This window comes from Andrographis paniculata, unplaced genomic scaffold, assembly GCF_009805555.1.
Source record: "Andrographis paniculata isolate CXL003 unplaced genomic scaffold, ASM980555v1 Contig22END, whole genome shotgun sequence".
NCBI classification, from domain to species: Eukaryota; Viridiplantae; Streptophyta; class Magnoliopsida; order Lamiales; family Acanthaceae; genus Andrographis; species Andrographis paniculata.
Window position 1 is genome coordinate 1,105,971 of NW_026137513.1, and position 18,295 is coordinate 1,124,265.

Below are 18,295 nucleotides of genomic sequence, written 5' to 3' on the forward strand. Positions count from 1 at the left end.
AAGCCTATAAATTTGTCAAATTTTAGAGTTTTTTGTTGTGATGCGTTTGCTCATATCCTAACTGATAAATTAGAACCTAGGGCAAAAAATGTGTTTTTTTTTGTTATCCCGAAGTTGTTAAAGGCTTATGGACTAAAAACAGTCTATGTTTGAAAAATGATGAAAAAAACAATTATGAAAATTTTTAAACAAATTTTAATCAACCCAAAATAGTTTTTCGATTTGAAAATGTGGGTTCCAATTCTGATCTTGTAGTATTTGATAACCAATGTGTTGATTTTCAACAAGAAAATGTATATGATCCTTTAAGTGATAATTTGAATCAAAATATTTCGAATAGACACAAAAGAACTATTAAACAACTTGTTAAATTTTAATTTGAATTCATATGCTTTTAGTTTGTTTGATACACTTTATGGTAATGAACCAAAGTCATATGAAGAAGCAATCAATTTAAAATATAAAAATAAGTGGATTAAAGATATAAATTAGGAAATAAAATCTTTACATGATGGTTTTAGTTAACAAACATAAAAGTTGTTCTTTGGTGGATTGTAAATGAATTTTCAAAGTGAAAAATGAGAAAAATAACATTAAATTTCAAGCTAGACTGATAGCTAAAGGTTTTACCCAAAGAAAGGGTATCGATTATAATGAAATTTTTTCTCCGGTTGTGAAATTTTCTACGGTTCGTGTCATGCTTACTTTGGTTGCATATTTTAATTGGAATCTAAAACAACTAGATATTAAAATTGTTTTTTGTACGCGATGATAAATGAAAAGATTTATATGAAACATCCCGATGATTTTATTGACAAAAACAAACATGATTTTGTTTGTTTGTTAAAGAAATCTCTTTATGACTTAAAACAATCACCTAGGCAATGGCATTTAAAATTTGATAATGGTATAAAATCTTTAAATTTTAATAGAAGTCAATTAGATCATTGGTTGTACTTTAAATCAATAAATAATAAACCTATTTTCTTGTTGATTTATGTTGATGATATGTTCTTAATCACTTCTGATGTGACTGTTATAAATCAGATTAATAAATGTTTGAGTAATCAATTTAATATGAAATTTTTAGGTGATGCAAAAAGTTATTTTAGACATGCATATAGAGAGAAATTGGGAAAAATCTATTTTATTTTTAAATCAATCCTCTTATGTGAAAAATGTGATTAAGCGGCTTAGTATGGCTAATTCCAAATCTGTTAGTGTGCCTTTAGTTTCACATTTTTCTTTAAGTAAAAGTCAGTCACCTAAAACACAAGCTGATTTTGAATATATGAAATTTGTTTATATTTTAATGCAATAGGTTCGGTTATATACCTTATGGTTATAACTAAGCCTAATATTGTTTATACTGTGAGCTGTTTAAGTCAATTTATATCAAATCCCTGTTTAGAACATTGTCTGCTTTAAAGTGACTTTTGAAATATTTGTGTGGTACAATAAATTTGGGTTCGAAATACTTTAAATTTGATTGTGGTGTAATTTTGAAGGTTATGTTAATTCAAATTATGCAAATAATAAAGATAGTAAAAAGTCGGCTACTTATTATGTGTTTACATTGTGTGAATCTGCTATTAGTTGGAAATTGTATTTACAACACATTGTTGCATTATCTATGACTGAATATGAATATATTGCTATTACTTAACCCTTGAAAAAGACGTTGTGGTTAAAGGAGTTGTTATCTGAAATTGTTATGTTAGCGGGTGATGTTGTAATGTATTCGGATAGTCAATCGGGTAGTTAACTTTGCAAAAATCTCATTTTTCACGATCGAACAAAACATATAGATCTTAGGTTTTATGTTATTCGTGATATAGTTGCTAAATGCCTCATAAAGTTGGAGAAAATTCCTTTGGAATTTAATCCGGCTGATATGGGAACCAAGTCCATGTCTATTTCGAAATTTGAATCATATTTAAATATTTTGAATTTTGATACTTTTGATTAGTTTTTCAAATTCTGTTTTAAATCGTGTACTTACGGAATGGTTGAGTAGTAGGTGTGGCGATGATGATCTTTATCCATGTGAATCTTGACCAAAAAGTGGAGAAATGTTGAATTTGGCCTATATCCGACCCGCCTGACCCGCGTCCATATCACTGCTTTTCTGTGCCTTGTGAGCACCAAATCCGGCGTTGACCCGATCCGTGCGACCCAGTCTCCCCAAGATCAAATCTCAGCCATCCATCCTAGGATTTCGATCTGGAACGTTCATTGGTTAATATATACTGCTGCTCTTCACCACAAAACATACAATATTGTGTGTGCGTCGTTGGTTCTTTCTCTCTCACTATGTTTTACTTGCAATATCTCCAATATGTTCTTCTCCAGTGGTTCCGATGATTTTTTTCACCATGAATTTGAGAGGTTCTTCATGCAGTGTGCTATGGGGGAGTGTTTGTGAGGATTTCTACGGTTCAATTTTCCTGTTTCATTCCATTTTCATTGCGAAAGTGGGGTTTTCTTATTTAGGTAGAAGATAGGTGTTGCCGAGGTGTTGTTGGCCGGCGCCGAGGTTCTTCATCGTTGTTTTGGTCTCCTATTTGATAATAGAGGTTAACCTTCAAAATCTGAGCCACAAAGTGTCTTGATTGTCTAGTGAATTTTGTTGTTTTGGTTCTTAAATCCAAGTTCTATTTAGTTCCTTTCAAACGTATTTTAAATTTAGTATGTTCGATTCTAAAACTAACATGTTGGATCTTAATTTTTTAGGCCCGTAAAAATGTTGGCCTAAACGAGTCAATCCACGCTGGATGCGTGTTTAAAATGAGTTAGCTTATAGTGGGGCAGATTAGCGCGTGGCCCAAATATATATAATTATAATTATAATTATATTAGTATTATTAATATTTCAACTAAGTCTCTATTTTGTTATTTTAGTATGTCCGAAATTAATCTATTTATTTTATTTTTAGTAATTGTGCTTACTACATCACTTTTAAAAAATTCTTACAACTTACATATTACTACAACAAAAATTATCATCATTATTTAATACTAATATTAATAATTTTTAATAAAAAAATAAACAGATATATATATGATATGATATTAATATTATATTTTATTTTAATTTTTAAAAATATTTTATATTAAGTTAAATCAAATAATTAATTTATTAAAAAAAATTATATTATGTTAAACTAATTAACTAATATATATATATTTTTTTTGATGTTACTCTCTTTTATGACTATCTTAACATGTCCTTGTTTTCTTTATTTCAATTTTTTTTAGTTTGTTTTTTATTATCTTTTATTATTATTATTATTTATTTTAAATTTATTGAAAATTTATAAGAAGAATACTTGTTTATTGTTTAAATATTTTCGATTATCATTTGTTTTTAAAGAAAGATAATTAATGATATTTAAAATTTTGAATCAATTTATATTAAATATTTGTTTTCAATATTTATTATTTAAACTCTAAGATATAACTATTTTTTATATTAAATATATAAAAAAAATATTTTTAATATTTTTTAGAATTTTGTTGGGTTGGCCCGCTTGGATAGTCACCTGCTGGTGGGTTGGATTAGACTGTTTAAATTTTAGTCCGTCTTGTCGCGAGTTGGTTCACAAATAATTAGTTTAATTACTGGTTACGGTGAATTGTGAATTGTGAGCTAATTCATTGTATCAACCAGTTTTGACAGCTCTAACCTATATAGAGTCATAATCATATTATTACAGTTATGGTATTTATTTGTTTTTAAGGTTTTTTCTATATATAATTTGCATATAACATTTTATATGTGAATATAAGTATATTTGTATAAAAAATTGATAATTTTTGTTTCTTTTAATTATTAAAGTCATTCTTATAAATTTATACTTAGCATGATCATAATTAATCTGGGAAAAAAAAAACTCTTATTTTTTTGTTTTGTTTTTATTTTTCTCTTGGTGGTATTATCTTTTTAAAGCCAATTCCAATTTCCAACATAATTTTGAATATAGCGGACCAATTCTTATTTCAGCCAGGCCGTTGAATTAAAACGGGCCAATAGTAAAAGCCCAAATGGTGGCCTGGTTTTGGAAGCTCCAGAAGATTGTGGAATAAGAGTCGATGTCTGTATATACGTCGAGGAGGTTCTGCGTTTGCATACGGAATTCGATTTTATCGTGTTTGATCTCGCACAGCATCTAGAAATCTCTATCCGTCGAAGAGAAATTTATCCAGAACATGGCGTTGAATCCTCAGCTGTTTCCCAGTGGGATGCCAGTGCCCTTCGTCAGCGAGTTGTTTGTGCTGGCTAGAGATGGCGTCGAGTTTGAGATCGACAAGATCCCTGGGTGGGTTGCCTTACGCTACCTTTGATCTTGTTTTTGAGCCGATAGATATTACGCTTGCTTTCTTTATTGTCGGTCGTGGATTGTTAGTTTTTGTTCAATTTCGATTCGGTTGAAGGCGTTTTTATTGGTGTTGAAGTCTTGTTCGTATGCTTTTCAGAAGTTTCGTTGTTCGAGCGTTCTGTTTAAAATTTACCTAATTGGCAGTGAAAAATTGTTTGATAGTATGCTGGAATTTTTCATTTTTATCATGATGAGTATCGTCCATTATTACTTGAGAGGCCTAAATCTATTGCCGATTCCATTTTTCAACCAGTTGGATCGGTTTTTATGCATCGAATTACCTTTTTGGCATTAAATTTTTCTGCTGCGAGAATTGCTAATTAGAATCAAGTGGAGGTTAAAAGTGTTTTTCTCCTGCTGTTAACATTTTGGTTCAAGTTCGGCTGTTCTTTCTTCAAGATAGCATTTAGATTATTAAAAAAGGCTATAGTAGTTGCGCTCTTGGCATATTGTAACACTAATCTTTTAGTGTATCGTACATGTTGATCTTTTCTTCAAATTTTTTATTCGTTATGGTACTCTGGTTGATGTGCATGGCGAAATGGTTGGAGAATGTGTTTGTGTAAGATCTCAAAAGATCATCCTTTTAGTTCATTGTAAATTTTATCTATGAATAACTACACTTTTGCATCATTTTTTCCGTTCGGTTAAGCTCTTGAAGTACCTAAGGCTTACACTATAGAGTAAGAAGTTGTGTTATTCCAATCACATCTATATTAATATCAAAGAACCTATCAGAGAGTCTGCCAGTAGAGTGAGATAGCTTGTTGAATGTTTTGTCACTGTAGGAATCCTGGTTTTTTTGTATAGTATGAATATGCAATGGTTATGATCCTCACTAATGATTTTAATGTTCGCATCTTTCAGCACACAAGGTGGAAATGTCAAAGCAAAAGGAACCATTTACTTGTCTAATATTCGCATGGTTTTTGTTGCAAGCAAACCTGTTGGGAATTTAGTTGCCTTTGATATGCCTCTGGTATGTATTTCTTGTTGCTATACTTATTAGTTTCTGAGTTATGAATCACTTTACATTGTTTCTACAAGGACTGTTGAGAGTCCTGACTGTGAGGTAGCTGAGAATCCTTCTAGTCAGGGTTTGAGGTTGTATGTTTTTGCTTAAGAAACCTTGTGCTGTTTTGGCCTCTAATATTGAATATCCTTCTCTTATTAAGATTTGCTCTTACACTGAATCCCAGGTTTTGTTTTTGTTCCTTAAAAGATTCCCGATGCAAAATATGAGAATCACCGAAAAGAAAGGGGAGTAAGCTTGGTAAAATATAGCAGGATATCATATCATTGGGACTTTGCAGGCATCCCGTTGAATTATGATGTTACTAGAATTTTGATGAGGAATGACATGGCTTGCTCCTTCTTTCCTTTTCTGATTTTCATTGTACTAAATGAATAAACGCACTGGTTCACTCCTTAGGACTGATACTTGTGTATCTAGCTGTTATTAACCAAACTTCATTTCCTAGAGTGTTGGCTCATGCATGAAATTCATTAGTCACTATTATTTTATCAGGTTTTTGTTATGTCTGTAGCATTGGGTTTTTGTTGATATGTCCTTGGAATTGTGTACTTTCCTAACAGCATTTAGAGTTATATTATCGTTTGTGCTGTTATGAGTGCATTTGAGTTGATAGATCTTCTGCCCTAAACCTCTCTATGTACCATTTCAAATCTTACCATTAGGATGTTGTAAACAGTAATGACCAGTGGACCTTTTCATCTTATTTCACACTTATTTATTCTCTACAATTACCATTTGTCTGTGCAATCATATTAATGCACTTGTTTTAACATGAAATTGTCGTGCAGCTTTATGTCCATGATGAAAAATTCAACCAGCCCATATTCTTCTGCAACAACATATCCGGTCATGTTGACCCTGTAAGTGCAAATTATCATGGCTTTCTTTGGTTATTTTTGTGCTTAAAATATTATGAGGGTGTGTACTTTTATCAAATTTTCTCAAATTTCTATTATTCATCAAATTTTTTTCCCCCAAAAGCATTAAATCAAACATCTCTTTATTATTTTCTATATTATACTAAAAATCAATTTTATATTTAGAACATCACAACAACATCTCACATCATACAATTATACAAATTCAAAAGTTTTACTATTCAAATTCCAACAAAAAATCCAAACCCCCAAACAAACACACCCTATTTTTTTATGTTAACAATCAAGAGAAGTTGTGTTTTTGGTTGATTCATTTTAGAGTAATACGAAATAAGTTATTAATAAATTCATAATGCGATAATACATTAGGGGTGTTTGTACTTTAATTGATTATTTAATCTTTTAAGTTTTAGGTTATAAATTGCAACATAAAGATTAATTAATCATTTAAAGCAAACACTTTCTAAAGGCTATACTATGTGTGTGTGTGTGTGCATATATAGCCATTTGATATTTAAAGACATGCGATCTATTATCATCGAAAAATTTGCTCATACTTTTGGGCACAAATTTTAATGTAGATAGGCAATAATTTGTAGTTTTTTTTTTTTTATAGTAAAAAAAAATACAAAAAGAATAAAAAGTAGATATGATCTTTCAATAAAAGAGAAATGAGAACACTTTTGGATGACAACAAAAATAGTAATATGAAGTTATTTTTTGATGACAAAGGAGTGTTAAATTGTAAAATATCTTTGAGAGGAAGAACTGAGTTGTTGTAGTGCATATGTTCTATTATCAAAAGCACATAATAGAAGTGTTGAATTCAACCCAGACTGAACTTTGAGTCTTTGATATATCATTTCCAGGTTGTGCCAGAAAATGAACATCGGGCTCTTTATTCAACCCACTCATTCAAAATTCTTTTCAAGGAAGGTGGTTGTGGAACTTTTGTGCCTCTTTTCTTCAACCTAATAGCATCTGTCCGGCAATATAATCAACATGCTCGTGCTCATGCTGAGGCACAGCCTCGCGTGGATCCTCTACAAGCAGCACAAACTCCAGTTGACGAGATGATGAGACATGCGTAACTTTCTCGTTCCTATTTGTGTTGAAATTTGGCTTATTGCATACACAAATGTAAGGAAGTTATCTGATCACTCTGTCTCCATTTGCAGGTATGTCGATCCCAATGATCCTACAAAAATTTTCTTGCAGCAGCCAAATTCAGAGGCTCAGTTGAGACGGCGCACGTACCATTCGCAAAATGCTGAAAACTCGATATGATGTGGTAACAATGTACAGCTTTATATGCATTGAAGTTGATGTCGTCATGTTTGCATATTAGTGCTTATGTTTGTGAGACAATAGCTGCTTTCTCTCTCTCTCTCTCTCTCAATGGGATATAATAAACGGACCCCTGGCAGGATTCATGGATTGATTTACTGCAATTGTAATATGAATGTTTTAAATGGAGCATGCATGTGTGCTTGTAATAGGTTTATGTGCATATTATTGAGTTAGTTTTTTATAGTTCTAGGCTATCTATTGTAACAAAATCTTTATTTCTTCCGAAAATAGATTGCATGCTTTGTGTTAGATGGTCAAGTTTTTAAGTGACATAGTTATTTAATATAAAATCAGAACGGGAGCTTCCACACCATTCTTGTTGGCACGTGCAAGGTTTGTGTGACATTACAGTTGTTAATGAGCCTAACCGAATCGAATAGAATATTAAATGTTTATATTCGTTTGCAAACAAGGTTTGTGTTCATTCGTTGTTAAGTATTTGAGTTCGAGTACGAGTTCATTTTGTTAAAATGTTTTATTGTTTGTGCTCGTGTGGATAGATATACTATTTTATTTTTTAATTCATATATGATATTGTATTATTTATTTACTTTTTTTAAGTAATAATTATATATATATATATATTAGCAAATGTTTGCAAATAGTTGCGAACAAAGCTCGGATTTATGTGTTGAAGTCTATTTATATTGTTCGATTCAATTTGTTTATGTTTACAAACGAGCTGAATTAATAAAATATAGCCAGGCTTACACTTGATTCCTTTACTAATTCTATGCGAGATGAAAATTCACGTTCCACGTGAAGAGACATTTCTAGGTCGACTATAGTACAGTGAAGTCAACGTGTTCGGTTAATAGAATGAGGTCTACGTGTCTGGTTATTCTTCCATGTGTAGCTTATTCCCATTATTGGAGGTTTGGATTTTTTTATTAAATATTACTCCCCGTCTGCTATATTGTAAACACGGTAATTAAAGTATATAATTATTTTTTATAAAAAAAAAGTGACATGGTATGTGGAACGGACAGAAACGGAGCTATTAATATTTGTTGTTGATGTTTTATGTTTTCTGAGCTAATGTAGGAATTTTATGTTTTTTATGAAAACCCACCCCATCTTAAATTTGGGGATGGGTAATTTTTGTTGCTTTGTTATTTTTTATTTTTTTTGTTTAATAGGTAAATTTATTTATTTTAGATGATATATAATTTTTTTTTTTTTTTCTAACATGATGTGTCTTTTGAAAGTAATGCAATAAAGTAGTATAGCATTCGCTTCGTAGGTAAAATGTTTAGGATTTTTTTAACTTTTATGTGTTCTATGTAATTTATTATTTTTTTAAAATACTGATTATACACTTTAATCGTTTTAAAATTTAAATTTTGTAACTTTTTAAATTTTAATTAAATTATTTAGTCATCTTAATTATAATTTATAATTTTTTCTATTATATTATACTCTCTCTATTCAACCACCACCACAATTGACACTATTTTTATTTTTGTCTATCCCGTAATAATTGATATCTTTCTATTTTTGGTAAAAATTATTAAATCAAAATATATTTAACAAATACAAATCAATTTAATTAAATTCACTCAAAATTCTTTCATTTCTATCTCTCTCCTCAAAAAATAAATATTTTTATCTATATTTAAAACTACACAATTTTTTATTAAATTGATTTATGTTAATTATAAATAAACAAAATATTTGTTTTTATTTACTTGTATTATAGAAAATTTTATTCTCTACAAAATAATACATATAATTTTTAGTTGCTATATAATTTTTAAATACTTAAATATATATTTTAATTTTTTAATCATATATATTAAATTTACTTTAAAATTATATATATTATTGATTATATAAAAAAATAATATTATAATATCATAATTAATTATTATTAATTAATTAAACATTCTTACCATAAATACAGTGTTCATAATCGGAGGGAGTAATTATTTTTATTAATACACTTTTACTTATTAATTATATTTTTTTCTAAATTCCTATGCATAGACAAATTTTTTGGGACGAAATGAGAATATAATTTTATTTTTTAAAAAATTATGTTTAATTTTTTTGTTTTGAAAATAATTATTTTATATATTTTTCATAAAAATTTATATATTAAGTTTATGTATACATGTTATATAATTATTAAAAATATATATTTGTATTTAAATATAAATTTATTTAAAATTAACAATTATACACTCCCTTCGTCCACGTAATATGGGCCTATTAATTTAAATGCGATAATTTAGATAAAGTATGATTAGAGTAAAAATAATTATAAACTAAAATTAATATAACTAAATAGTTTAACTAAAATTAAAAAAATATATATATAAAATATGATTAAAGCGTATAATCATATTTTTCAAAAAAAAAAAAGACAAATGATTATGTAGAACGAGGGAGTATATATTAATATATGTTGTAAAACTATTTAAACTAATAAAATTAAAAAATATATATATTGTATAAAGAATAAATTATATTGATCAAATACAAATTACATAAAAAAAAAAATTAAAAAATTAAAATACACTAATTTAATATGAAAGAATATTATATTTCCACATTCACTAATATTATTTACATTTGAGAAAATATATTCGAAGAAAATAGTAAATTTTAAATTCCTAAATTTTTCTTATTTATTTACGTTTATATTCACAATTTTTATTCTACACATGTGATTCTTTTACATGTTAATTTTTTTTGTTCCAGTTGTAAAATTTTTTATCCATATAAAGATAATTTTTGTAGCATTTCTTTATCTACATTTTTTTTCTTATGCTTTGCTTTTTTTCACCCCAATAAGACGTTTCATATGAAGACCACTAACATTATAATTTAAATCTAATTGCGTAGAATTATCATTTAAATTAACATAAATTATTTAATTTTGAGGAAATTCAAAAGAGCATACCGATAAGGATGATTTATTAGAGAAATTATTTTTTATAGATATTTATAGTATATGTTTCTAGTTTTATTGTGATTATTGAACTTTTTTAAATTCATTTAACAAATTACGAACGTGATCAAATTTAAAATTTTTTTTTTAAGCTTACATCTTCTTTCATTAGTATCTCATTTTTTTTTTATTATCTGCACATAATACTTTGAGGTTACTTATAATTTATATAAATTAACAATAAATTTAAAAAAAACTAACAATATTCATATATGATTGCTCTACTGAGCTTTAAATTTTCACTCATTTGATGCAAGTAAGTAATTTTTTAAGATATATATATATTTTCATGGTGTAGATCACATTTTGTTCGGATCTAGTACTACGTATCTTCCCATCAATTATATATACGGTGATTCGATTTTAAAATTGATCTCTTAATTGTTGTTTTATGGTAATTGAATCTTGCGAAATATTGAAATATTGTTAACTTAGCAACACATTTTCATCAACGTGACACCACTTCGGATGAACATTTTTAAGAAAAAGGTTAATGAACTTTTATGATATTATAATAAGAAATAAAATTTGTGGTGCAATTACATAAAAAAAAAATGAAAAATTATATTTGCAATCAAATATTAAATAGATATCAAATCTTATCTATTGAAATGATTAATCTCAAGCGTTACGTATAGATTTCACAATCCTAGCTGTTGGATCGAAATGAAATATTGCCAATATTATTTTGACCAATCTCAATAATTTCTTTTATATTTGATTATATATATATATATTGAAAAAAAAAATTCTAATAAATTATATTTATCATGAATGTAGCTATCCAATTTTGACAATACGAGCCATCCGTTTGGATTTTATTTTCATTTCATCCATTAAGTGTATATCTTTATTATCCAAATAACTATTATATATATCATAAAAATCTAGTTCTCTATGTTCGAACAATCCTAACCGATGGTTTGGATTTTATCTTCATTTCATAAAGTCCATTTTAAAGGATGATGTATCAATTTTCATATCATGCAAAATAATGTTTATCTGGAACAATTACTCAGTTCTTCATAATCAACACATCGAGGCTCTATCTCATTTCAGGTAAGAGTGGATCGGTACGGTATACCGAAAATCATACCGCATACCATATACTGTACTGAAATTTTCGGTATGATATTTTTCCATCCCGATACCATATCGAAAACTCGGTATGATAGATATACATACCGTACCATACCGATAATTTGGTATACCGAATTTTTCAGTATATATCGATATACCAAATACCAAAATATCAAACTAATATATGGTATTTTGGTAAAAACCGATATACCAAAAATTTCAATTTACATACCGTTAGTGTAACGAAATTTCGGTATTTTCGGTACGGTATGGCGGTATTTCGGTATTTTTTCCCCACCTCTAATCCTAGGTTCTCAAGTAACTAATTGTGATCGTGAAAGTTCGGATCGTAACTTATATAATTATTTTTCAAATGATCCTTTATATAATAACAAATGTTCCGTCGATGATTTTGAATGTCTGGAAGTCTATTCCTTCGTATTGTTATGCGGTCGGTTAAAGATCATGATCCTTATTTTCAATAACGAAAAGATGGTCTTGGTAGACTTGGCTTCTCAGCTTTGCAAAAGATAATTGTTTGTTTTCGGGTGGTAGCATATGGTGTAGTTGCAGATTCAACTTATAAATATTTTAAAATTGGTGAATCGACGACAATTGATAATGTTAAGAGATTTTGTCATGTTGTTGTTAAAAGTTTTCAACTAAATATCTTCGACATCCTATTGTTAATTATATTGTAGGATTGCTTCATATTGGAAAATATTATGATTTTCTAGTTTAAACTATATGCATTAAAAAAAAAAAAAAAAAAAAAAAAAACTATCATACGGTTTTCACAAGTTAATATGCAAATCGTAGTGGATCACTAACTATTATTTTGAAGTTGTGGCCGATTATGATCTTCGTGGCATGCATATTTTGGCATGCCGGACGTCAATAGTGACATTAATATTTTAAATTTCTTATACTTTTTTTTTTCCAAATATTACTCTATGTATCACTTTTCGTGTACATTATATCCTTCAAGGGAAAAAAATACAATATAATATATTATTTAGCCGATGGTATTTATCCCAAGTGGGCTATTCTTGTACAAACTATTCGAGATCCACGAGATCAAAAGAAAAGACTTTTTGCACAGAAATAGAAGTCTTTAAAAAAAATGTTAAACATACTTTCGAAATTTTACAATCATGTTAGCATATAATTGTTGGACTTGTTCGATTTGGGCAAAAAAATGTTCTACATGTTATAATCACAACTTGCATTATTATGCATTATATGATAATAGAAGATGAATACAATCTCAATGCGCTTATGAGAAAAGTTTTAAAAACACCATCTTCATCAGTTGAAATGGCAACCGATGAATCCAATTTCAACAACTTCTTGCTAGATATAGATAAATTAGAGACAAAGATGTTCATTTTATACTCTTAATGATTTAATAGAATATACATGAGAGCAATATAATAACTCCATTGAATAATGTAACATATATATATATATGTTTCCTAAATAAACTGTTATAAATAATAATATTATGTTATTTTATGTAATTATATCAAATTTGGTATGATAGCATTTAATTATTTATTAAAAATTATTTTATTTTTAATATTTATTAATTATAATTGCTAACTTTAATATATGTAATTTTTTTGAGAAAATATTTCTTTCATTTCAATTCCATTATCATTTTTACCATTTTGTTTGTCTCATTAAAAAATATTTATTTTCAATTATAATAAAGTTAATCATATTAAAATATCAACATACTTGTAACTTTTACAAAACTATTCATTTTTTTTATATTTTCAAGAGCAAAAATGTAAACTCATATGACACACTTTTATTAATTAATAAAATACTATTATTATTAATTAACTGTAAAACAACAATAAATATATACGAAATCCACTTGGATAGAATAAGTATGAATTATATATTTTTGGATAATAATGTAAAAGAAAAAATTAAAATTGAATGTAATTTATAAATATGAAAAATTATACTATAAAAAAATATATATATACACATAATAAATATTTATTTTAGAGTAAAAGTTAAAATTTACAATTTGAGTAAAATTTCTGTAAATAACTGTATTTTCACAATAGTTGCTGCATTTTTTCAGTAAATGATTGAAATAGCTAAGGGTGTTCACTCAAATAAAAAATTCTCAATTGATATAAAAAATTATAATATATACTCATGATCGTACAAGTTATATAATAATGTATGTATATTACATATATACATTCTTTTTATTTTTTAAAAAAAAATTAATATCAAATATTATTATTTTTATATTATTTACAAAACTGTTCATAAAAAAATATTTCAAACTAAAATACTAAATAAATATATATGTTTAAATAGTAAATAATAATAATAATAATAATAACTTAGGGTGTGTTTGTTTATACAATTTTTACAAATTTTTACTCTTCATAAAAAAAATAAAAAAAAAATTCTCCAAAAAATGTCAAATCAAATAAATACTTATTTTTTATTTTTCATATTATACTAAAAATTAATTTTTACATTCAAAATATCGCATCAATACCTATTTATATAACATTATACAACTATTCAAATTCAAAATTATTACTATTCAAATCTCAAACAAAAATTCAAACCCCCAAGGAAACACAGCTTTACACCAATTTTTGTAGAATTATCACAAATTTTTCCACTTTTGTAGAAGGTGATATTGTAAGTCATCTCGGACCATACCCTCTATTTTTGCAAACTAAATAACTTATCTTCAATCATACCCTCTATTTTTTAAGGTCAAATAATATCATCTCTATATTTTATTTTATAGACAATTAGAGATAAATCTCCAATTCCACTAATTCATTTAAGATGAATCCCTGTTATTAATTTCTTACACTGCACTCCCCCCTTTTCTATTTCACTTCATTATTACTTCTCCATCTCAATTCCTTCTTCATCTTCCTAAATAGTCTCCCCCCTTTTCTATTTCACTTCATTATTACTTCCCCATCTCAATTCCTTCTTCATCTTCCTAAATCGTCTGTTATTTTTCGCGCAAATTCAACACAAAAAATCTGACAAGCAAGTACTCAAGATCGCAAAATCAACACTGACATCTGGTTGGCCAGTGTCCAGCGCTCTCAAAGTCCTATTTCTCTTTTCATATCTTCCGCTATCGCTCCGATTGTCCTCCATCTAGCGAAAATCGACCGAGGTTTAGAGGCTCGGTGATTCTCTCTCTGAAGCCTCTGCAATTATTAATGGCGTCGACTAAAATGTTCGTCAATTTGGACGATTTTTTTCAATTGAGTCTCATCGGAAAATTAGAACCAAACCGAAAAGAATTGAAAGTTGATATCGGTTGAGCAATATCAAAACACAAACATGGGAGTTGAATTGATTTTTCAATTCCATTTTAGGTTTTATTTGTTTGGTTTCTTTGATTCCAGATTACTTGTTTTTAGCTTTGATGAATTGAGTGATGTTTGCTTGATTTAATTTCCATGATTCTTACTCTCTTTATTCCAATGATGCTGTGCCTAATTATGTTTTAGTTTTAATATTTTGGTTTGATTTCAACTTTGGTTCGTTGTCATTATTTGGGTTAATTTGAATTTCGTTTATGCTAATTTAATTTGTAATTTTTTTTACGAGGTTTAATTTGAAGAATCCATCGAACCGGGTATAAATTCACAACATCCCTAATTTTTAGTTGCTTCTATTTATTGCACACCAAACTCCTAATCTATGGAGTTTTCTTTACCAACTTTACTGAAATTTTTCGTATAATTGATGCTTGTAGCCGCGTTTTCTCGTTCTTGTTTATTGCAATGTTGCGTTTGATGAAGAATCACCGTGCAAAGTGGTTACAGAGAAGTGCGATTTCTTTTCTATTTTGTGTGGTGCGTGTTATAACTGATGATTTGTTTTTTTTGTGTTTCGTTTTTATAAATGTAGTTAGATTTTGCTGATGTTTTGTGAGGTGAAAAGGATGTAGGATGATGTTATGTTTGATGATTATGTTTTTCATGTTCATAAAATTCAAAAAGAGTTGGATTTATTTTTAAGTTTAGTTGTTTTTACAAACTCAGATTTGGTTGAACTAATGTTTTCTTTTTCTTTGAAACCTTTTGATGAGTTGTTTGGTACGGACAAGATGGATTTGTAAGTCATCTCTCTTCTATTTGTTTTTTCTTATTTACTTAATTATTTAGTTTTGTAATATTTAGGATATATGGAGTTGAGATAATTGAAATTGTGTTTAAATTTTATGGAGTTGAGATATTTGAAAGTCAATGAACACATACTCTATTTATGTATGTATATAGGTGTAATTAGTGAAGTTTCATCCAGATCCTTTATTGATATTTGTCTACTTTTCATTTTCTTTGACATACATATACAGTTTTTAAGAAATTCAACAATAATCGGTTATTTTTTGCTTTTTGTTACTTTTTCTTATTTGGAAAACATTGTTTTGGATGGTTCGCTCATGTATTTTCTTTGTCTACATTATAATAATTGTTGATCTTTCTCAGATTTGTGGAATATAAAAGTTTTTTTTGAAGGACTGGATCTAATTTAGGACAAGATAGATCTTGAATTTGTTTTGTTATGTTCGAAAACAATTGAAGAATATAGATTGATAAGGGCATCCACAATCATTGTTATTATTATCCAAAACTAAGGATTTGGATGATCCACTTCACTTAATTGTATTTGAGATCGAAGAGCTTATGCTTAGAAAGGTATCCGGCCATGTCTTCGTCATTTTCAAAGTGTATCATGTAAATATACAACAGCAAGATCCGAAACTGCATTGAAACTTTTTTATAAATTCATTTCACCGTGGTACATGAACGGAAAGTACGGGCATAAGTATATGTATATGGAGTATGTAACATCTGTATATGGGTATGTGAAAATGAAACAAAATATAAAGATAATGTATGTAGTTACGTGAATATAGTACTCAGATATTAACACCGAGTTTATGAGTATATATATGCATTACAAAGGTATTATTTGTAAAGTAGCAGGTATATTTGAATTTAGTTGAGTTCCTACAACGATGGAAAATTCTCTAAATGAAGTAGCAATAGGTACACAACTAGTATGATTTTGTACACCAAGCCAGGTTTAAGGCAACAATCATGTACTCTAACAATCATGTAGCAATCATGTACTTTAGCAACCAATATATTTAACTTAGTCACTTATGACTTGTTTAGACATCTACAAGTGGAGGTTGGACTATGATTGTACATATATCGTACAACGTAACTAAGTCATTCTGACTTGTTTAACCATCCATAGTAAATATGTATTATTTACCTTTTTATACAATTCGGAGTGTCGTGGGAACACCACCATGATGAATTTATCTCCGGTCCGACATCAAATGAATATTTAGAACTGAAAACGACCGATTCTCCAACCACATGTTACAATGGCATATATATTCGTTAGTGAAGTATATAATACCATTATTATATGTACGTAAGATCAATTCTAGGGTAAGTATATTTTGTATGCAGGTATGTAAGTATATGATTCGGGTACAAACACCGACTAGCGAGGTATAAATAATGGTTGCTTAGGTATTATTTGTGCAGTACCAGGTATCCTCAAATTTAGTTGATTTCAGTCAATCTCACGCAGAGGAGCTGATTCACGAACTCGGTAAGAGCACTTCCTCTGTTAACCTCGGTGGACTGAATATTGTTGTGTGTGCTACAATATGGATTACTATGTAATAGGTTTAAATAACAATCAATCCGTTGAAGCAATGATGTATGATAGTGTTTCCACATTGGATTCTTATAAACATGTACTTTTTGCATGTTAATACCCTTAAAAAATTGGTAAAAATTTCTATCTTGTTTAGTTTATCTCCGGTTACCATTAACATGTGAGTATATGATGCTTTCCAGGATTATTTTATTAAAATTATTAATCTTGTTAATGGTATTTTTGTGAAATTAAATTTACTTTCAATGATACAATTATATAAGAATGAGACTTGTTTGGATTATAATGGAACTATGGGTATATTGGTGCATAATATATTGTATCCTCGAACTTATATTATTCTTATATTTTCAACGTCATCCCAACTAAGTATTTTCTACATTGTTTATCAATCCATAGTAAATTTGTGTTGGTTATCTTTTCATATAGTTATAGGATTCGAAAGAACACTATAATGATGAATTCATCCATGATTACCGACAACAATTGAATATTTCGAATTCAGAATGATCCGTTTCCAAGAACAAGTTATCAGGACATATATACTCATTACTGGAGCATATGAGATCGTATTATAGCTACGTAAAAACTACCCCGGGGTATTTTGATATTTAATGCAGTATGTAACAATATGTTATGGATACAAGCATTGACAATCAAGGTATTATTGATGGCTGCTTAGGTATTATTTATGTAGTAGAAGGTATCTTTGAATGTGGTCGACCTCACTCAATCCCTTGATGGATGAGGCAACTAAGGAACTCGGTGAAAATACTTCTTCTATTAGCACTTCTTCACTTTATTGGTGGTTGAAATAAATGACACCGATTGAGAAGGCATAAACATTTGCAGTACATGTATATATTTTTCTTTCTTAGGTGCATCATTAATGTACTCAAGTATC

General features: G+C 28.2%; 1 protein-coding gene across 1 annotated transcript; it reads left to right on the forward strand.

Annotated features, from left to right (window-relative positions):
• Window positions 1-4,111: 4,111 nt before the first annotated feature.
• Window positions 4,112-7,892, forward strand: LOC127245715 (UPF0664 stress-induced protein C29B12.11c). The gene is made up of 5 exons (XM_051266728.1): window positions 4,112-4,319; window positions 5,247-5,358; window positions 6,204-6,275; window positions 7,163-7,380; window positions 7,472-7,892. Exons 1-5 carry the CDS (start codon window positions 4,210-4,212, stop codon window positions 7,578-7,580), a joined length of 621 nt encoding a protein of 206 aa, XP_051122685.1. The 5' UTR covers window positions 4,112-4,209; the 3' UTR covers window positions 7,581-7,892.
• Window positions 7,893-18,295: the final 10,403 nt, after the last annotated feature.

Coding starts and splice junctions, on each gene's coding strand:
- LOC127245715 (XM_051266728.1), top strand. CDS start 4,210: ATGGCGTTGAATCCTCAGCTGTTTCCCAGTGGGATGCCAGTGCCCTTC. Junction 5,359..6,203: donor TTGCCTTTGATATGCCTCTG/GTATGTATTTCT, acceptor ATTGTCGTGCAG/CTTTATGTCCATGATGAAAA. Junction 6,276..7,162: donor TATCCGGTCATGTTGACCCT/GTAAGTGCAAAT, acceptor TATCATTTCCAG/GTTGTGCCAGAAAATGAACA.